Source organism: Myripristis murdjan, chromosome 22 (genome assembly GCF_902150065.1).
Source record: "Myripristis murdjan chromosome 22, fMyrMur1.1, whole genome shotgun sequence".
Classification (NCBI taxonomy): Eukaryota; Metazoa; Chordata; class Actinopteri; order Holocentriformes; family Holocentridae; genus Myripristis; species Myripristis murdjan.
Genome location: NC_044001.1, coordinates 3,976,063 through 3,998,246, shown reverse-complemented (window position 1 = coordinate 3,998,246; position 22,184 = coordinate 3,976,063). Strand labels below are relative to the sequence as shown.

Genomic DNA, 22,184 nt, shown 5'->3' with positions numbered 1-22,184 from the left:
TTAACCTGCTTGTGAAGCTGCCTTGTGGCCGGCCTGCAGACCCTCTGTCACTCAGCCCAACAAACCCAGTCACATCACCATTAGAAAGTGACGTCTGAGCCCGGTAACCTAGCAATGCCATTTAGAGAGCAGGATAAAATGTATTTTTTTTCCCTCAGCTTGAGACATGTCGTATTTAGGATCCTGGCAAAAAAAAAAGCTGTTTTTTCAAACTGAGGGCACAGTCTGAGCCAAAAATGCAACTGGACCGAGAGAAAAAGGAAGCTGTTTCCCACTTGGTCCAGTGTTGAGCGGCTGTTGGTTCGCTTCGAGAACCTGCTCAGCTTGTTTCACTAAGCAAGTGCAGCAGCCCTGAAGTGCAAAATAAATTACAAAACTGTTCTCTTGTTTGATCTTTATGTAATAGACTATACACTCTCAGACAGTAGGTTATATTTATTACCAGCTATACAAATCAGATTGTGACAGACAAGGGATACAAGCAGGTGAAAATCACTGAAGAGCATAATGACAGCAGTGTTTATAATGATAATTTGGCTGAAGAATTACCAAATTATGATCATATGTATAGTTTAATATGCATATTCTTTGTGTTAATTTGTGTGCTTTTTGTCTGCCTTTCTGTTTGTGTTTTCTGACTTTGTAATATGTTGTGCTTTTCTGTCTTGTTTTCTAGGTTTAGCATTTATTTTGAACTTCAGGGCCACCATAAATAAGAGTGAAGAAGAAGAAGAAAAAGAAGAGGAGGAAGAAGAAGAAGAGTAAGGACTGACCTGATGCTTTCCAGTCTCCTCCAGTAAGTCCTCCAGATGTTTCTGTCTGTTGGTCAGTCCAGCCTGGAGCGCAGGCAGGAGTCTGCACAGCTCCTCCACACACTGCTGAGCTGACTGCGAGCTCAGGACTCTGCTGACCTTTGACCCCTGAGATACCAGCTCATCACCGAGGGTAGCGAGTTCTGCTGATAGACTCTGAAAGGCAACAGCAAAGGTTATGAATAAATCCATTTTGTACTGCGGGGCTGGTTGCATATCATCTCCAGGAAGTTCTGACTCACACTTTGGCGAGTGCAAGAGGACAAATCCCCAGGTTGTGGCGCGCCAACACCGCTGCTCTACCAACAGAGCTGTAATGTGGCTCGTTATGAATGAGAATGTAATCTGAGGCGGGAAACCCCTGAACATTACCACTGATATCTGATATCCAACAGCTCCTCATGGTTGAAAACCTGTCTTAACAAAATGAGACGAATCTCGACCGAAACATGAACTACTTCTGATTCTATGAAACCTGACTGACTTGTAATTAGAGTGTGCACCGAAACAAACCAAATACAAAATATGCAACCAAAAAAATCCTTTCCACTGTAGTTTAGACAAAAACAAATCAAAATGAAGGTGTAATCAAATCCAAAATATCTGCTACATGCAGGCTAAAGGGCAAGGAAATTTTCTATGAAAGCAGAAATGAATGAATCAATGTTATCACTTGTCAGTAAGGCTGCAACTAAGAACTATTTTGATAGCTGACAAGTCATTGATTATTGAAACCATTAGTCAACTAATTGGATATTTAATAACACAATTACTAAATGGCTCCTATTTAGCTATCAGGCTTTTATATTTACTTGGAAGTTTTTTAAGCAATTGCCATCTAACAAAGTGGCCACCTCATTAGGTCCACCTGTACAATCTAATCCAATCCACCTGCTGTGCCATAGTTTCCTCTCCTGCTGCCTATAATGCTCATCTTTTCTTGTTTTCACAGTAATAGAGGCGTTCATTCACTTCTATGTTTGGCATTGAGCTCATAGTTAGTGCTGCTGTTGGACTGGACTGCAGTTTACTGACAGCTGTTTCCACTATTCTGTCCCCCCTCACTGTATATAAATACGGAGGATAAAAAATTAGAAACACCTCTCAGTGTAATGTAGTCCAGTACAAGACCTCTGCAAACTACAACCTCAGTGACAAACACAAGTAAACTGACACATTTTCCACAATGACAACAAAAACTGAACATTTTAAACTTACTTAAAAGGCAGAATTTGTTGCACTGAACTGCATTTGGCTGTACAGGTGAGACACTGAATGAATTTTTCATTCAGATTTTTATTTTTTATTGAACTGCTGAGCTACAAGTACAAGATTTAAAAAAAAAAAAAAAAAAAAAAAAAAACAGTATCAAGTTTTTGTCCAATTAAAATTAGTAGCTAAAGGTCAGTAAACTAATTCGATTAACTGCCCAAATCTTAATCAGAAACAGGTTGAGGTTTAACCGGCATTATGCTAATGTCTCTGGTTGTATAAACAGTTTTATTTTTACATGAGTTAACTGAACAGGTGGACTTGAGTCGCACAACCGCATTTTTCTAACCGTTTTCTCGGCTGTAAGGAGGCCGAACACGGAGGCAGAGACGGCGGCGAGTCCCGGGTGGAAGAGGCTAACAGCCGTTAGCTAGCTGAGAGGCTAACTGTTTTACCTGGAGAGTCCGACTGTCTTCTTTTCAAATACTGCCGTGTGACCGACGTACTCCAGTAAGACACAAGGCCCACTTTACAAATCTTACGGCCAGTCCTCATCTTTGCCGGGTTTAAGGTGAAATACTTCCAGACTTTTGAAGTTTTGGGACACGGCGATATAGCATCAACCGCCGCCGTCGCCATTTTGCTGCAGTTTGCCGCGCATATTCTCAGCAAAGATAGGAATGACGCAAAGATGACTCACTCCTCAGGAACTGCGGGAAACCACGTCAAGCCCGCGCACGGCACGACAAACACACGCGATGACATAACCAACTCGACTATTCAGTTTGTCGCCAACTAATTTTGACATCGATTTTTGTCGGATACGTCGACTAATCGTTGCGCCCCTACCTGTCAATTCTGTAAATAACAATGCTACTCTGCTGCCCTGGAGCAGTTCTTTCCATTTGAATGTATTTCCTTGTCTGCACCACATAGCAAAGTGAAGTCCTACTTTTTATCTTGCACTTATTATGCATTCTTTATGATAGTAAAAAAAATATATAATTATAATCCTGTATGGTTTAATCACTTTGTAAAGTGCTAAGCCTGGTATTCCCACTGTACTTGGTGAATAAATCCAGTTCTGATTCTTACTATTGGCTGCATTGCAAAGTTTGTTTGCTTATTTTTTTTCTGCTCTCTGTCTTGAATTCTTCCTCGCCCTCAGCAGTGATAACGGAAATTACATCATGACCTAATTTGTTCTTAACTTGTTCTTTTGGAATCTCACATCTGGAAATAGTTGCATTGCGTTGAGTGTTGAATGAATGAAGTTTATTTTCATTACCCATCCTGTATGAGGTGGTAAGACAGCAAAAATAGGAATACACAGTATTTCCATTTATCTGCCGGTGGCAAATGGCTTAAATAATAACCCTACAATACATAATATCTTGCAAAAAAGAAAAAAAAAAAAGAGAGACAAAATTGAAGGAAATCAGAGAAATGTTCTCTTCAAATTGTTATAGCATGCTTTATCTAAGAAGCATGCAGTAAGCATCCTCCATCACATTGCTCCGGTCCTCCTCCACTATCCCACCAGTGTCGGGGTGCAGGGTCAAGATCCCAGACTGAGTTTGGGTGCACAGTGTTAGAGCGACTGTTACCTGCAGCAGCCTCAGCTGTGTGTCGTCCTCGTGCTGCGTCCCGGCTGCAGACCGCAGAAGGTTGTTGAGGGAGGAGAGAGACAAGGACGCCCCGCACAGCACATCAAACAGACCCTCATCCAGCCTGTGATGGGCGCCCTCCACCGGGACGTCCTGCAGGGGGATCAGATGAGCTAATTATTGATAAAACCTGGTGTAATAAAATAAACTTTTGACATTGCACTCGATCTAATCAATCAGTCTGATTTAAGTGGTCAGACTGTAACACCCCGCACCACACATACACACACACACACACACACACACACACACACACACACACACCTCTAGCTTAGGCTTGGAAGGGTGCAAGGGAGTAATTTTGTCTAGAGCGCCACCATAGGTAGAGCCGGCACTGCGTCTTAGTCAAGTGCCACCTAGATTTAGCCATTGATGGTGGGGTGAAGGTGACTCGGGGTATCTGGGATTCAAACCAGCAACCGTCCAGAGGTCACCACTCCACCTCATCTCTGCTGATGGCGCCTCCTCACCTGAACCTCAGCAGCAGAGCTGCCCAGCTCCCTCAGACGGCTGATGCAGGTCTGAAGCTCTTTCAGGGTTTGGGTGCCAATCTTGCGTCCTGCTGTTCCATCAGTCCTCCTCAGAGATGAGTCTGTCACCTTCAGAGGGACGGAGATAGAGAGAGAGAGAGAGAGAGAGAGAGAGAGAGAGAGAGAGAGAGGTATTCACATAGAAGGATAAGCAGACAGAGGACAAGACAGCCAGGAGACACACATGACTCTCATCAAACTCTGCAGGAGTTCAAATCGCACAAAACAGACAAAAAAAAGTGCAACACTTTCAAAGAGGGTGATAACCAAGCGTGTTAAGAGCCTCACTTTTTTTTTCTTTTTTTTTTTTGTCATAAAAGTGATAATGAAGCACTCCAGATGTCGTGATGAAGGTCTTACCTCAGAGGGAGGCAGCAGCGAGCTCTCCTGCAAAGCCAGGAGTCGACCGTGAAGGTGATCCCACTTCCTGTGAGCAGACTCCGCCTCGGCGTCAGCAGGAGGCGGCCTGCAGGGGGACGCAATTAATCTGCAGTTAACGAATCCCTTCCACATGTGGGAAAAGTGCCGCGCTCTGACTGAGATTCCCCTAATAACTCCTGCCTTAGAGACGGTGCACGGTCACTCACTTTTGCAATTAGAAATATATATTTAACAATGTTAGATATGAGAATGAAAAGAAATGAATAGTCTTTCCCTTGACTATTCTCAATACAGTACACCCCAGTTTCCAACAAGTGGAAAATGGAAGTTTAATTAGAAAAAAAAAAAAAAAAAAAAAAAAAAATTAAAATATTAAAATAATAATTAAAATATGAAACCAATAATAATAACAATAATAATACTACAAGTAATAATAATAATAATTATTATTATTATTGACTTTGTTAGTATTATTATTATTATTATTATTATTATTATTAATAATAATAAAAATAATAATAACAATAATGATAATGATAATAATAATCATAATAATAATGATGATTATTATTATTATTATTATTATTATTATTATACTATTAATTATTATTATTATTATTACTAATGATAATGATAATAATAATAATAATGGGTCTAAAAATTAAATTAAATTAAATTAAAGTAAAGGTAAAAATCATCAAATAAAATAAAATAAAAAAAAAAAAATTTAAATGTTGCTATAACAAAGCAGGAAGTGTTACCGTGGTGACAGCAGGCCCTGGTCCCCAGAGTCCTGGCTGTGCAGTCGGGCCCTGCTGCCCTGCCTGGCGATGGCATGAGTCAGTCCTCGCTGCTCGCTCAGCTCCTGCTCCAGCTCCTGAAACACAACACACACCCATCAGCCACACATGCACGAGCAAGTTAACAACATGATTATGATTTTTATCTTGCTCTGTGTCAGCCTCTTGTGCGTAAAATGTGAAATGAGGCCCCACATCACCACCATCGCAACCATGACCGTGTGTGAGCACATTAGATGTAATGTTGAATATGAAGTGGGCTTTAACACGCTGTTTTCTGACTGGTTCGTTTGTGCTGCAGCAGGAACACTGCAGGCCTGCAGGTCAGAGCGGCAGGCTGGTGACGGCGCGGTTTGGGTTACGAGGCCGGGGCGTGAGAAACGCTCACCTCAAGAATTACACAAGCATTAACATAACACCGAACAAGTTAGACCGGTTTGCTGGTCAGTCCTGGGTTTTCATTAATTACTTCAACTCGGCCTGATACAGATACAGAAAAGCAGTCTGTAAACCTGACAAGAACATTAATGTCTTTTGTTTTCTTTCTTTTCTCATTTAATTTCTCAGTATGGCTTTTTTTCGTAAACTGAAGTGCTGCTAACTCTCATTAATTCTATTGTAAGTGGAGAGTTTTGATGTAAATGTTGTTTCAGAGGGTTTCCCCCCCTGACAAAAAGCCCAACTCATCTTCAATATTAGCAGGTTTTGCAGGTAGCGGGTCGAGAAGGCAGGTCGCTTCTTCCTATTTTCCTCTCTGTTAAAGGGGTTTTTTAGGGAGTTGTTCCTCATCTGATGTGAGGGTCTAAGCACAGAGGATGTTGTATTTCCTGTAAAGCCCTTTGTGACAAATTTGTAATTTGTGATTCTGGGCTATATAAATAAATAAAATTGAAATGAAAATTGAATTACATCTAAAGTGCTGATCCACTGTCATGTGGGGTCTCATTTCACATTTTCATGTGTGTTAAATGCTGTTTCAGAGGGTTTCCCACCCTGACAAGAGTAAAAATGTCAGTGAAATACTGAATTCCAAGTATTTTTTCCATGTAAAAACAGTTTCATAACCGAGTCAGAGTCGTGTACCTTCTGCTGCTGCACGCTGCTCTGCCTCAGCAGTTTGTTTCTGGGTGAGGAGAACATCTCCTGGACGCTGGCACTGCGCTTCAGCTTGGCCTCCGGGTGGCGCTCTCGCTGGGGTACGGATTTCAGAGGAGTAGACACAATAAGAGGATAGAGGATAAGGCGGGAAGGAAAAACAAGGTTATTGCCATCGTCACCATCATCACTGTCACCATCATCATCACAAACTACAAACAGGAATACCTGCATAGAAGCAACAACACAGTTTGGCCCTGAAACTGAGTTTTGATGCCAAAAATCTGAGCAGCAGGCCAAGTAATCTCTGAGATACACTTACAAACCTGCCCAGCAGTCAGTTTTCACAAACCTGTTTCAGCTTCATTAACCACAAACTGTGTTTATTTTGCATTACTGGCTGCAAACCATTTCCAAAGCACAAATTGTAAAGTAAAATAGTAAAAGTAAAAGTAAAGTAATAGTAAAAATCTTTAAGAGTGAGTCAACACTTGTGTAAAACCTCTGCTGCGCTGCCCTCTAGTGGATGAAACTTTCAGGCATGTTGCACAGCCAGTCACACACACATACACAAACACATACACACACATCAGTGACATGTGGCAGCTGCTATAAAATACATGCTGCCACTTCGCTGAGTGTGTGTGTGACTGGCAGCGTAAAGTTTTTAAAGTTTCAACCCCTTGAAACTAAATTTACTAGCTGATGTGGATTAGTGACTCTAAAACAAACATAGTCCAGCTGTCTGTTTGCCTTACGATGTTTGAGTTTTTCCATTTGCAGGCAGGAAACTAAATTCAAGGTGGTAAAGAACCTGAGATTATTATTATTATTTATTTATTATTATTATTTTTTTTTTGCAATTTTATTTTTTAACTATCAGGGATTAAAATAAGGCAGCTTATCTGCTTCGCTGTCAACAGCTGGAAACTCGTCTGCATGTTTTAAAACTTCAGATTTCTAAGTTGGCAGATGGAAAGAAACCTTGCGACCTTGTGTGACCTTGTATTTCTTTGTCTATAATGTTTGTCTCTATTTCTTGTTTTCAATTAATAAATGAAAGGGTCTCAGCATATCACAATGAAACTATTAAAGCACATTTCTCTACTCCACACAAAACCTTTCAGCTTGTTTTCGGGCGGCCTGGATGGTCACAGAAGACAGTGGAATAAGTGCAATAAATTTTAAAAAGTAATTTTAAGAAAGCTACTTTAACATACAGTATTTTGTGTACAAGTAAGTGAATTAGCCTGTAGTTCTGTTGATGTGTGTGACTCTCTCCTGGATGTTTGTGTGTACCTGCTCCTGTGGCTGTGTGCAGCTCATCCTCTCTGCTCCCTGTCTGTCCTGCAGCAGCTGCTGGAAGGAGACCAGGCTGGACTTGAGGAGCTCCAGCCTGGAGGAGAGGAGCTCGGCCGCCTCCTGCTGCGCCGCCGCCGCCGCCGTTCCCGGGACGTCCTGCTGCTGGCTGAGCGCCGACAGGCTGGCCACCTTCTGCTCTATCTCCTCGAACATCTCCTGCACAGAAAGCCCCAGCGTCACGTCATGTAACATGCTAAACAGCTAAACCAACAGGTCCATCACAAATAGTTTACACATGCAAACAGGCAGGAGCTCAGACCAGGACGTCAGCGTGTTGGGACAGTGAATTATTAGTCACCTAAAGGAGGTAATGTACAATTTCCCACCGGCTGAGTACATGTGAGGTGCAGTAAAGAGCTTTTAAACTTCAAGTCGTGGGTTTGAGTGGATAGTACAGTCAGTTTTTTTATTCTACTTTATTTTTTTTTGCTGGTAAGACTGGTTTTGAGTTGAAGAAAGATATGGTAAAATTCAAGATTCAAGATTCAAGATGCTTTCTTGTCAAGTCTGCAGTTATGTGCCAGACATACAGAGAATCCAAAAAAAAAACAAAAAAAAAAGTTTCACTCTGACCTTCTCCACGGTGCAAACAGTGCAAAAAAGTTAAATATAAAAAACAATTAAATAGTGCAAAAAAAAGAGAAATGCTTTAAAAGCAATACAAAAAGCAATATAAAAACAATATTAAACAATAGGATAGTGGGGAAAAAAATGCAACAAAACACAAAAACGAAACAGCAACTTTCATTCCACAGTGATTGTGTGTTGAATGTGTGCTGTATTCTGTATTCTTCTCATGGCTGATAAAAAAAAAAGTGAGACGTCAAAGTCCATTTTCTGAGAAGTCAAACTTGTTTTAAGTGACAAAAAAAAAAAAAAAAAAAAAAAAAACAAGTGGCAGCACGACCATTTTCTGAGCAGTCCATGGAAATATATAGTGTGACTCCTGAGAAAAAGAGAAGACAAAAAAAAAAGCTGTGTGGCTAAAATCGTTTCAGAGGCTTTTCTGCACTGACATAAAAAAAAAAATCTGGGATTAAACACTGACAAGTTGACATTTTTGGCATGAAACTGGTTCCCGGCTGCCTGGTCCAAACCAGAGCGATGATGAAGTTGTTCAGTCATGCAGGTCAGAAATGGGACATCTAGAATCAGTAGGTCAAAGGCCTTCTCCATAGGCTTTTTTGACTTTCAAATAATTCAAACCAAACTCTCTGACTCTTTGGCGCTTCACCCTTTAGCTAAAGATAGACAAAGTCATTTAAAAAATATCAGAAAATGTCACTTTAGGTTGTTCACGTGCACCAAAAAAACAACTCCTTGTGCTTCTACTGGACTAGAGGAACAAAGTGACCTTTCTGATTTTGAGACCCATTTTAGACTGAAGCTTATAAACACAATTTAGTCCGGTTTGTTCCATTGTGCGTTCTGCATTTTGCCCATATTTTTGATTGATTTGAGGATATGACAGCACAGCACAGTATTTGCTGGTACTTTGACCCGTTTTGTTGCTCTCTCTCTTTGTTGTTCTCTCTGGTGCGTTGTGGCACTCTCGTGTGAAAAGCGCTGTAAGTACAGTTCACTGGAACAGCGAGTTAAAATAAAAAAAAAAACAAAAAAAAAACAAAAACAAAACAAAAGCAGCACAGGTTCATTCAGGTCGTTTCCTTGAATGGAGGTGAGATCCCATCAGACGCTGCGCCCGTTTGCCCACAAAGCCTCCATTCAAATCCGCCGTGCCACCGGGACGCGTTTAACCTCTGAAACTTTCATGGCGGGGTCGGGTTACACCCCTGAGGTCACGGAGAGTGGATCCTGGGCGGGACAGGACTGACTGATGACATAATGATGGTGATGGTGATGATGATGATGATGATGGGCCTGTACACCTCAGATTAACTCAGCCCGTATCTAAACTTCCTAACCGTAAAAGGTTTACCACTAAGTTTGCATGTCTCATCTCCTTTTATTAAATAGATATCAGCCAATCACTGTCCGCCATCTCTGATAAAACAGAGGCTATGTACACTGTAAAAAAAAAAAAAAAGTTTGTAGAAATTACAGCCAAAAACTGCCAAAGAGCAACATTAAAACTAGTACATCACCGTGGCAGGTGCATTAAACTACTCTAAAACAGGAAACAGTGCATCACTTTAACTTTTATTGTCATAAAACACAGGATTTTATTGTGAAAATAAACATTTTGGGTAAAAAATGAAAGGGAAAGTACCATTATTTCAAAAGCATGTAATTACTCTAAAATTAACAGTGTTATTCTGTTTAATTTTGCTTGTGTCTATGTTTAAATTTACAGTATAAAACCTCTCACCAGTCAGCAAAATCATACCTTAAACTCTAAATATATGCCGTAATATATTTTTTATTTAGGTTTTTATTTAGGTTTATATTACAACTGCTATTTTGAAAGATACTTATTGTTAACAGGTTTTCAAAGCAGCGTACAGCGGCCAGTATTTTACTGTAAATTTCAGAGGATTTTTTTTTTTTCAGTGTAACTGTGGTCAACATGGAAGCTGACTTAATCCTCTGCAGAATCCACACCTCCTAAGTTTTCTGTTCTTTTCTTTTTTCTTTCTTTTTCATCTTAAAGTGTTAATTATCAAGGAATGAGCCAGGTGAGGACTGTTTAGACTCAGTGTCCTGCAGCTTCACACACAAAAGGCTTTTAGTTTGGGATTTTCACTGACTGAGGCTTTAAAAGGGGCTTTTATTGCGAAAGGTACACGCCAGCTGCAGCATGTGTTTCCACTGAAATGTGTTTACTGTAAATCTACAGGAGGGGCTGCAGGGTGAAATTGACATGTTTTGGTGTGCATTCATTCATTCATTCATTCATTCATTGTAATCCCAGTGTAATCACTACAGGGTTGTTATAGTTTTGTATGTTCATTGGCTTCTATTTTATTTTGTTTTCAACTTCAGTTTAGTTTTAATTCATTTTTAAAGTGGGTTAGTTTTTATTTTTTTGAAAATGCTTAGTTTTAGTTTAGTTTTTCTTAGTGTCAGTGTTAGTTTTAGCATTTATGTAATATGTTTCTTTGTCAGGGGTGAGATTCAAAAAGGTCAGAAAAAATATTGTGAATGTATACTGTAAATAAAGTGACAAAGACAAAAACTTAAGACATTTTCTGCATAATTTTAGTTTATTTTAGTTATTTTTGTAAGCACACAGTGCAGTTTCAGTTAGGAGCCATTTTTATTTTTTGCATTTTGTAATTTTTTTTTTAAATTTCAGTCAACAAAAACGACCAGCAGGCCTTACTTTTTTACTTTTATTTTTAGCGTGATTTTATTCTGTGCTTGCGTCTTGTTGGGAAGGACCTTATGAAAAAAGTTTATTATTATTTTTGTTTTATATTATTGACAGTAATCTGGCAGAGATTAAATTTATGACACTTGACCAGTAGATTTCTGATGATGTTGGTCTTTGCCTCTGCAGCCGCTGCGCCCTCAGCTCAAACACTGGCAGCAGAACAGCGGCTGTTCCCTTAACTCCTCCCTCCCTCACTCCCTCCTTCCCTCCAGGTCGATGTGCTTCCCAGTTAAATTCTGCTCAATTTTTTTGCTAAAGCGTTGGTTTGCATGATAACAAGTGTGATGAAACAAATTACCTGTGGTTTTTAATTGTCCTGTCTCACACACACTTGCACAATGGGGCCTTTGAATGCCTTGCTCAAAGGCAGCTCAGGGGTAGCCTAACTGTTACAAGCAGTGAGTCTGTCATTCATTCACTTTCCTCATCATGAATTCCACAGCCATTTTTTTTTTTTATTTTACTGCAGTCTTTGATACACAATGAGAAGTCAAGGTTGCAGCAGCAATAAAAACCCGAGCAAACACCAGATAATGAACTCTGATCACCGAGTCTGATCTGCAAGCAACAAACCAAAGACAAAAGTGAAACTCTGACTGCATCAGTTTATGGCGGAAAGAAAGCAGAGGATTTGTCACACCTGGTGTTGGGGCGGCTCTGACCCTCGCCTCTCAGGTTAATTAAAAGCTTCCTGTTGTTACAATTTCAAAAATTGACTTCAATAATAGTCAGAAAATATGTCATTTAAATTAAAAGTGACTGTAATTTGGTACTGTAATAAATGTGACCAGACAATGCAAAAAAGACAGGTCACTACACATCTTATAGTGCACATTTTGCTCAATTTGTGTCAGTATTCAAACTCTGATCAGAATAAATTAAGTCCATTCTTGTTTTTCTGTGTTGTTACTACATTGATGCTTCTTCTGCTAGTAGCTATCAACAAGCAAACTGATAATATTGGAGATAAATTAGGTTTTTGCCTAATCTTACTGAGGTGAATCAATCAAAACCCAATGTTCATTTTAATGTTGCTTCATTTTTCCCTCACAAGCTTTAGCAGATTTGATTTATCATCGACCTGTTTCTAATGCAACACTGCACAGATGCAAAAAAAATGCACTGATAGGTGCAATAACTCAACCAAAACATACCTGAGTAAAAGTCCTGCCTTTAAAACAACAATAATAAGTAGAGTAGACGTTCATCAAAAAGCCACCAAACTGCAGGGTGCACAGGTAAATGTCGGCACGTTGAGCTGTTTTTTTTTTTTTTTTTTTTTCTGAGCTCATGAGGCAGCAGGTAAAATTTCAACTTCATTCAAAACATGTAAATCACCCAAACTGGAGATACGAGTTTTCGCCCCGGCCGGGTTTGTGCCGCGCTCAGACTGACGGGCCGTAAACATGCATGTTGGTGTTGATGCTGTTTGCAGTGGTGAGAGCAGACACTGTGGGCCTGTCTGTGCTGCAGCTCCGCTCAGATAGCAGAAGCAAACAGAGCGGCGGCAGGAAGAGCTCATCGAATTATAATTCAGTTCCATAAAAAAAAAAAAAAAAGAAAGAAAGCAAACAGCTGCAGGAGGAAGCAGGGTGCATAATAACCCAACACACACACACACACACACTGCAGAAAAAATAATAACAGCCCTCTTCAGTTTGTTATCTTTAACTTTATGTACCGTGCTTTCTGTTGAATATCAAACTCAGCTGTTTACGTTTTCTGATTTTGAATTTAAAATCATTCGTTGTCTTGAATGTGTGAGAATTTTCAATGTTTGTTCAACTCGCTCTTGGAAGTGGAAGTGGTGGAATGGAGTTTCATCAGAGTTCATTTTTTTTGGCTCATGTTCCCTGTTTAGTGCTTTAGTGTGCGTGTGTTGTTGTTTATCGTGTGCTCTTTGTGTGGAGTTATGAAGTTTGAGGATGCTTTTATATTATTTGTGACTCTTATTGTCTGTTCTCTTGTTGTCTGTGCATTTGGCTGTATAATATCAGGGTTTAAAGCTGCTTCAAAATAAAAGCCGGGACACTGAAGACAGTCAAAGCAGTGTCATTCTTCACAATCAAACCCAGATTGTGAAAATATTACATGAGTCATTGAAAGTCAGACTTTTAGAAAAATATTAGAAGGGTAATTTCTCCATCAGAAAGTCATTATTGACGACTTGGCAAATATGGATTCGGATTCAAAGCATGAACTTTTTCTTATGAGCGACGTGAAATCTTCCTTTCTTTGACATCAGGGTGAAGGTGAGTTAAATAATCATTAGCTGCTTCACTTTTACAATTTGTAATATTGCACTGACAGAATGGAGTCTGAGCAGCTGTGTCAACATCTTCAACTTGAGTTTGTAAATTGAGATAAATTCTACTCTTAAGTGGGTTTTACTGCTGATCTTAAGGCGGCAGGGAAACTTAAGTTTTTAAGTTGGACTGCCTTGATATTTTTTGCAGTGTGCACATGTTGCACAAACACAAGCTCCAGCCTCATATTCTAAAATGTTCCTTTTTATGAGAATTAATGCAATCTGCGACAACCCTTCCTGTCAAAGCGGTGAGGATTTGGAATTCAATTTCCCATGAGTCATTTTCTTTTTCTTCTTGAATCTACATTGTGCAACCTCAAATAGCTGCTTATGAGCTGTTATGGTCATGTGACCTGAGCAGTGACCTCAGATGCTCAGCGGCTCTTTACAGACGCAGGGGAAGTATGAGCAAATGATCTCAGCCAAGATATTCTGATCTGAAACCAGTTTGCCTCATCGGTTGACGGTCATGTGACGTGGCGATGCACCATCATCCTCCTCCTACGCTGCAGCTCGATGAGTGTCACCGCTGGGAAAATCAAGTCACTCATCTTGACATTTTTCTGAATGAAAATGGTCATAAAGGCAGAGTGACCTCCAAGACCTGTGAGGAAAACCGTAATTTTGCATTGCTGAAAAACTTGCACCGCAATTCCCAGAAATCATTTGTCAATCAAACAGTGTTGACAGGATGGAGGCGTCTTTCAAATGAGCTCGATATGGTACCAAGTTACAAAACAAAAAAAGTCTTTGGGACATTTTAGAGGTGTGAGTAACCTGTTTCTGTCATCAATATTTCTTCTGATATTGCATTAAGTCCTTGTGGTTTGATGCTGATTCATGTTTAATAGAAAATAAGGGCTACAGTTGGCCAAGTTGGTTTATATTCTGAGAAAAAAACTCAGAATTTTCAAGGTTAAAGTGCTAATTCATGTGAAAACGCATGGATATTCTCTGGGATTAAGGAGGTACATTTACAAGAAAAAGCTCATAAATTTATGTGAAAAAAACTTGAAAATTCTAAGTATAAGAAGTATAAGAAAGAATATAGGAAAAAGCATTTTTCCAAGTTTTTTTTTTTTTTTTTTTTTTTTTTGTAAATTTGTGACTTTATACTCAGAACTTTAGAGTTTTTTCAGAATTTTTGAGTTTTTTTCTTGAACATTTGTGACATTATAATTACAGAACATTGGAGTTTTTTTTTGTTTTTTTTTAATAAATTTGTGAGTTTTTTTCTTGTAACAACTTTAATCTCAGAGATTATCCAAGTTTTTTTTCCTGGAGTTTTACCCCTCCTCCCCGGCTCTGTCATTATTTTCTCCCTGCAGCGGCCCTGACATGCCGTCGTATCTCTGACACCAAGTATTCAAAACATGTAAAAGCGTTCCTGATGAACTGCAGGATGAATCAAACCAGTTTCATATCTTTGTTTTTCTATCTTGAAGTTGGCACGGTCTCCTCAGACGGCACAGACGTGGCGGGCTGGGCTGGGCTGGGCTGCCGGCGCTTACCTGGCAGGTGAGAAGCTGCTGCTCCACGCTGTCCTGCATGCTGGCTGAACCTGCAGCCGCGGCTCCCAGGCTGCCCTGCGCTTCCTGCAGCCAACGCTCCAGCTGACTGGCCCTCTCCAGGAAGACATGGAGGACACCCTCACCGAGGCCGGGCCCGGACGCCGACCCCGCCGCCGAGTGACGCTCCCCCGGGGCCTGGGACACAAACACAGCAGGGCCGGGTGAGCCTCCCACACAGAGAGGGAGGAGGGGGGGTGGGCCCTCGGCTGGGTGTAAGCCGACCTGGCTCCTGTGCAAACTGCAGGCAGACTGCTGAGCTGACCCACTAATGATGACCTGCAAATCTACTTCTCACACTGAAACCTCCTATTCCTTCTCACAAACCTCTTCCTCTCCCTCTTTCTCCACCCTGATTATCTCTCTCACTCTCTCTCTTTCCCCTTGTCTCTCTCTTCTTTCTCTCTGTCTCTTTCTTTCTGTCTTTCTGTCTTTCTTTCTTTCTTTCTCCCATACTGCTCCACCCACCTGTGTTAGAAGCCACTTCCTGGAGCGGTGGCAGGCTCCAGTGACAGGGACTCATTGTCACAGTGTGTGTGTGTGTGTGTGTGTGTGTGTGTGTGTGGGTGTGGGAGAGAGAGAGAGAGAGAGGCCTCAGGCTGCAGGGGTGGAGCTGAGACAAGAGGGCTGGGTTACCGCCTCAGTCAGCTGAGTAAGCAGCAAACACACCACACTTCCCCAGTTTCTTCTTAACTTGCTAATGTGCTTGGTAGACTTGCTATGCAGTCAGCCTTTTTATTGTAGGCTGCAAAAAAAAAACAAAAAAAAAAAACCTCCATCTCAACATTTAGTCACATGCTCGGTGTTTAAAACTTGCTTTTCCTTCAAACAAGCTAAAAAAAAAAAATCTGCCTGCAGGATGAGATAATCCCACCTGTTTCCAGTGCAGTTTCACTTATTTCTGGATTTTACCTTGTAAGAAATAAAACAAGACTTTAGCACTGAACATGAAGCTACACAGTAAATGCATTCTCTTGTCTGTGTGTACAGGATTTACTGCTCTCCCCTCTGACTTTCATTCATTCAAATTTCCCTTCTTCCCATCTTTTGAATGGACTGACTCTGACTCTGTGCTTCAAGTTTACACTGCTAACGCCCAGAATGTACATTTGTCCTTAAATTCAAAAGACTCACACAGTCACAATAGGCGGTTTCCTCTCACGGCTGAGCGCTCCACACACGGTGCAAAGGAACGACTGAGGATCTGATCAGACCTCAATAGGAAGTGAACACCATGAGTCAACAAACCCCAGTCTGGATGTAAAGATTAATCACTCCGACGGGATTACCGAGGGCATGACGTCATTCACCAGGCTCGGGTGTGAGGAAGTTCAGTGTGAATGCAATGTAAATGTAAATGCAAAAAAAAAAAAAAAAAAAAGTAAACAGAAATGTAATCATTAACCACTCGAATCATTCACAAGACTTGGCTTTCAGCAAGTCTGATGTGAATATAATATACACTGCAAAAAAAAATCTCCATTTTAACAAGTGGTTTAGTCACACATTCAGTGTTACAATCCAGTTTTTCTTAATTAAAAAAAAAAAAAATCCATGGGTATGAGATAATCACATTTTTCTAATGCAATTGCACTTGTTTCAAAAGGTATAAACAAGTATAAAAATTTTGAAACAAGGCAGAATGGGGCAGATCAGACCACTGAGATCGACAAAATGACACTTAATTCAAGAAAATTGTGGAAACACATTAATTAGCATCAGAAACAAGTGGGATTATCTCATCCGACTGGCAGATTTTTATTTTTTTTTCTACGATGTTTGAAGAAAAGCACAATTTTAAGACTGAATATGAGACTAAATGACTTGTTTAGAGATTTTTTTTGAGTGAATACAGAATGTAAACGCACAAACTTCAAAAGTAACCATTAAATCATTAAATCATTAATCATTCTCCAGGCGTGGAAGTGTGTAAACCCAAAGTTTGATGTGCAACTGTGCAATGGGTCAAACATTAAATTAATCAACCAAACAGCAGGACATCTTCTAAGTGACCAACAGCGATGAAAACTCAATCCACCGGTGAGGGTTTGTGTGCAACCAGATCCCGTCTCTGCATCCACTAACTTGCATGGTTAGAGAGGGTTAGGAGGACTGTGCTGTGAGTGTGTGATCGGTTTGAGTGTGTGTCATGCCGGGACCGGGACGGGAGGTGTGACATCGCTTACCAGGCCTTGTGCAGGACCCATAGGCAGGACCACCCTGTCCTCTTGATGCTGGGGTCTGAGTGTGCTCTGGTGGGTGCTGTGTGTGAGGCTGGGGGAGGCTGGGGGATCTAAGGCCGAGGCCCTCGCTTGCACCGGTGATGATTCACTCAGCTCAGAGGGTGTGTGTGCCTGTGTTTTGGCTAAAAGTGACGCAGCGGACCCGGTGGGTGCCGTTTCTAGGGGCTGGGGTGTTCCTATGCTGGGTGCAACCTGAGCCTCTGCAGATCTTTCCCGGTTCTCGACCAGAACCTTCCCCGAGGTGGACGATGGAGGCCGTGGAGGAACCGAGCCTTGAAACGCCTCCACTGACCAAACGCCGCTGTCCGCCTCACCGCTCTCCGGGGTTACAGGCCGAAAATCTCTGGCAACAGGTGCATCGTCTACTCTGAGCTCGCTAGGTGTGTGTGAGTCTCTACCAGGTGTGTGTGTGTCGTGTGTGTGTGCCGTGTGTGTCTTCAGCCCCTCTGGGTGGCTGTCATCCCCCCTCCATGCAAGCCCCCTCTGTCCCTTCATGAGCTCCTGACACAGAAAAAGAGAGACGGAGGAGTAGATCATTGTTGTGGATTTATTTGTATTGCTGGTTGTCGTTTTGGCCGCAGTATGAAGACAAAAATGGAAAAGACAAAAAATGGAACAACCTACAGAACAGAACATGCAAACATGTAAAATATTTTATTATCGCTGCTTTTGGGTGAAAACCTTGGATCTCCACAAATCCCCACAGCTTCTCAGGTGCTGTTGCATACTTTTAGTCAGGGACCCATGAATTTTTTTTTTTTTTTAAATAACAAAATTTGCCTTGAATTTGTTGCAAAAGTGCAAGGGTCATGCAATTTCTTTCATCCTCAAAGGGTTTGATATAATCTCTATCAATTAATGTTCAAGTAATCACTAAAACTGGAGTCATGAGGTTTTCACCTGCCAGCAGCGCCGTGTTAATGTCTATTAATGTCAAATCAGTGCATTTTCATGGCCAACTAAATTAGGAGAGGTAATTTTCTACAGTATAAAAGCTGTGGTCTACAGTGTGGATAGGAATATGCTGATTCAAAGCAAAAGGGTAATTCCTTCCCACTCTGTCCTGCTGCCAGGCAGAGACAGAGTAATTCATCAGTGTAATTACCCAATTAATCAATCGATTCTCTCAACAGCATATTCTGCAAAGTATCATTTTGTTCAGAGAGTAGAAATACAAAAAGCAGTTGCATACTGTAAGCAAGAATATAAGGGTATATTTAAACAGGTAACCACCACATTTGCAAATAAGCTCAGATAGTAAATGAAAAGTCAACAGTCAAAAAACTTCTTTTTTTAATATATTAGTGTATGCAATTCCTATTTTAAAACAGCATCCTCTTTCAGAATCTCAGTATAATACATTATAAAACATGGTTCACAAAATTTATTTCAATATTAGTACATGTGTAAACTGAAAGTACCTTTTATAAAATCATATTAAACCATCAGAGTTAAGGTCCATGCAAAACCATATTACAGACTGTTAAAACAGCCATCCCACATGCTGGATACCATCAGTCTGCTCTTTTTTATTTTGGTGAAAATGAGTTACTGTAGACCTCACTCTGTCAAATAATCTCACACGTAGTTGCAGACAATGTGCTCTGTCATCTCTGGCTAACAGCTGTAAACCACGTAACGTGCCACAGCGGCGAGCGAGCGCCGCTGAATCGGCAGAATTGCTCACGGAGAGCTGGTGAGCCCAGTAGTCCTTCATGTAAACAAGTCAAGTAAAAACCTAGAAAAAGTTGCTGTGCCACACACTCTGCCACACATTGTATGTCTTGTTTATATTGTTTATATGATTATAGTTTAAGCCCTCTCAGTATACTTTTCATAATGCAGCTTAAAACACTGGTTAAACCTACTGGAATCCAAATTTCTCATGTAAACAAAATGTTCCACAGCGCTGAGAATCCAACTGCGGAGGCTAATAAAACACCTGGAATTCTTCTTGCCATGTAAATGCACTGACAGTAGACAGAGAGACAGGGAGAGGTTCTTGGCCTAGCCGTAGGAGACGCTGGACGTTCTAGATTCGGTTCTAGGGGAAGTGAGAGTACTAGCACTGGTTGCGGAAGAAGCGGAAGTTTTCTACGTTTGGCTCTAGAGAAAGGCTGAGAGCTCTAAGGTCGGTTTTACAAGAAGCCGGGATGTTCTGGGGATGGCTGCAGAGGATGCAGAAGCTCTTTGCTCAGAGTTCTACGGTTGGTTCTAGAGGAACATGGGACTTCTTGGGTGGGATGGAGAAGAAATTGGAAGTTGTGGGAAAAAAATAAAGGGTCTTAGGTTGATTCGTTGAAGAAGCAGTGAAATCGAGGCTTGGTTCTACAAGAAGGTGAGAGTACTAAGCTTGGCTCTAGAAGAAATCAGAGGTCTAGGGTTCAGTCTAGAGGAAGCAGGGAAGTCTAAGGGTCATTCTAGAAGAAAATTTCGAGTTCCAAGCATGGTTCTAAAAGAAATGAAAGCCTTTAAATGCACTCAAGAAGAAATGAGAGAGTTCTGACACTTGTCTATAGAAGTTGGGAGGACTTAGGGCTAGCTTGAGAGGAAGCGAGAGGTTCTAGATGTAGGTGCAGAGGTTCTAGACCTATGAGACTACACATTTCTGCTGAGACGAGTCGGAGTCGGATTTGGAGAGCTGCACGGACGAGGATGTGTTTACCATGCTCTCGGGCAGGGCCTGAGTTCTGACTGTGCCCAGGGGTTTTGATAAAGCTTCGGACGAACTCGCTCCCGTGGTGACAGAGACGCCCTCAACATCCTGAAGGAACATGAGCAGGGTTAGAATATCAGTACGGTATTATTCTGATTAACTACACTGACCACCACATGACTGGGTCACACATACAGTCAGTTACAGACTTAACATTATCTAATGTTATGGACATCAATTTGTTATGTTACTCTACTACGTTTAGAAACTAAGATGCTATAAAAACAAATTTGTTGGCTCAAATTAAAACCACAATCCAGATGCACCGGCTTTTCCTGTTGCTCACTGTAAATAAAAGAGACGGCGAAAGGTGACGAGAACTTTGGATGTTGGCATGGATAACAGAAAAGGCTTTTTTTTTTTTTGTTACAGGTTTAGCTCACACTCTTATGCAATAACTGCAGTGATTGCAGCACTACAATAAGCTCAAATTCCTGCAGCGCCAACATCACAAACAGCCAAAAGTATTAAAGCGAGATTTAATTTGGAAAAACGTACTCAAATCCTGGTGGATTTCAGTTTCAATAAGAGCCAATAGTTACTTTTACAGTGTGTGGTTGTTTGGTTACCTCTCTCTCCTCTCCAGTTTGGCGGTCAGGCTGTTCAGCACTTTGCTCTCTGACAGCCTCCTCTGTGCCAGCAACCACCGCTCCCTGACAACAGCAACAAAAATGACAATCACGACAATAACAATCATATTAACAAACACGTGAGAATGAGGAAAATTGCTGAAAGAGACAATACTGACTATTGTTGAGCCCTTAAAATGATAAATTAATCTACTGCCAGATGAACCACAAAGATTGTTCTCTGTTGCCCTCTAGAGGAAAAACAAAATACTGACTCAGATGTGCACAGAAATGGCCAGGAGTAGAAAAGGACATTCAAATAGCAGATTTATGAAAAAAAAGAGAAAAGGAAACTGTGGAAGGAGCAGGTGCTGGCCCGGATGATGATGAGGAGGATGAAGAAGATGGTGAGGAGGCGAAGATGGAGGGATTCAGTGCCAACAGAAGCAGAGTGACCCAGGTTAAAGGCAAGCAATGTGGACAGACTGCATCAGGATGATTCAGATGGTGTCGACACCGTTCTTTGAATTATCTACTCTTCCAGACACGCCATTTCATGAGAAAATGAGGTGAGAGAATGAGAGTGAACGGGTAAAATTTCGGCGGCAGGTTTTGTTCTTCTTTACCTCTGGAGCATCGCCCACGAAGGCATCCCAGAGCCACCAGAGAATACCTGCTCCACCTCCCTCCTCCTCTCTTTTCTCCTCCCTGCCTCTCTCCTCTCTGGCTCCTTCAGCCCGGAGCACACCCAGATGCTCCTGCTGCGGTCACGGAAACACGCTCATGTGCAGGGTCACAGAGGTGCAGCCAAAAGTGCAGGCGGGACACTGAGCCGCAAACTCGCGGCGCAAAAAGTCAACTACAGCCTTCACATCGCTTAGCGTGAAGCTCAGTTTGTCACGTCAAACGGACAGACTTTAACTCACTGTCCCGGTACCTGCACTTTTGATGAAATGTATGAAATGAACACACACTCAAAGACAAAGACATGATCAGTTTCAATCATTAGTAGCATGCAGAGGATTGAGGATTGCATTAATTTTATTTTAGACAAGAAGATATTGTATTACAAAAGACAAAAAAAAATCGATATTTCAACTGATTTTATGTTTTCACTGATTATGTAAAAGAGCACAGGATTATATTTATGCTCTCCTGGTATTATTGGGTGTGTATGATACCAAATCATATTGTTAAACAGATCAATAAACTGGAGTGTCTCAATTAGGTAGATATGTGTAACTTTCACTGTTTTTTTCTCATTTCAGATATTAGATTGTTTTTTGTTTTTTTTCGATCAAGGGTACAGCAGTGCGAAAAATGTTATGAGGGTCATGCATTGCTATAATTAAAAACAGGGTTTACATTTGGGAAAGTGCAGGAAAGCTATGTGGGTAAAGCTACGAGGCCGAGTTAACACAGCGGGTGTTAGAGGTCATTCATCGAGTAAGACATTTGTTTTAAACAAAAACAAAACCATTTTAACCAGACTTCAACATTCTGCAACAAAAACCTTGATAATGACATCCAATACAAGTAAGAAATCAAGAAAATACTGCACAAATAATTCAAATATATATAATATTT

General features: G+C 41.0%; 1 protein-coding gene across 1 annotated transcript in view; it reads right to left on the bottom strand.

Annotated features, from left to right (window-relative positions):
* The window catches only part of syne2b (spectrin repeat containing, nuclear envelope 2b), a 175,809-nt gene that overhangs the window by 67,043 nt on the left and 86,582 nt on the right, over window positions 1–22,184 (bottom strand). Inside the window, exons 79-89 of the mRNA XM_030044847.1 lie at window positions 20,598–20,681; window positions 19,978–20,076; window positions 17,256–17,630; window positions 15,013–15,207; window positions 7,797–8,015; window positions 6,486–6,593; window positions 5,364–5,479; window positions 4,582–4,687; window positions 4,162–4,290; window positions 3,632–3,784; window positions 774–968 (exon numbers count right to left, since the gene is read on the bottom strand). Of these exons, the coding sequence (XP_029900707.1) occupies window positions 774–968; window positions 3,632–3,784; window positions 4,162–4,290; window positions 4,582–4,687; window positions 5,364–5,479; window positions 6,486–6,593; window positions 7,797–8,015; window positions 15,013–15,207; window positions 17,256–17,630; window positions 19,978–20,076; window positions 20,598–20,681 (1,779 nt within the window). The remainder of the gene's footprint in view (window positions 1–773; window positions 969–3,631; window positions 3,785–4,161; window positions 4,291–4,581; window positions 4,688–5,363; window positions 5,480–6,485; window positions 6,594–7,796; window positions 8,016–15,012; window positions 15,208–17,255; window positions 17,631–19,977; window positions 20,077–20,597; window positions 20,682–22,184) is intronic.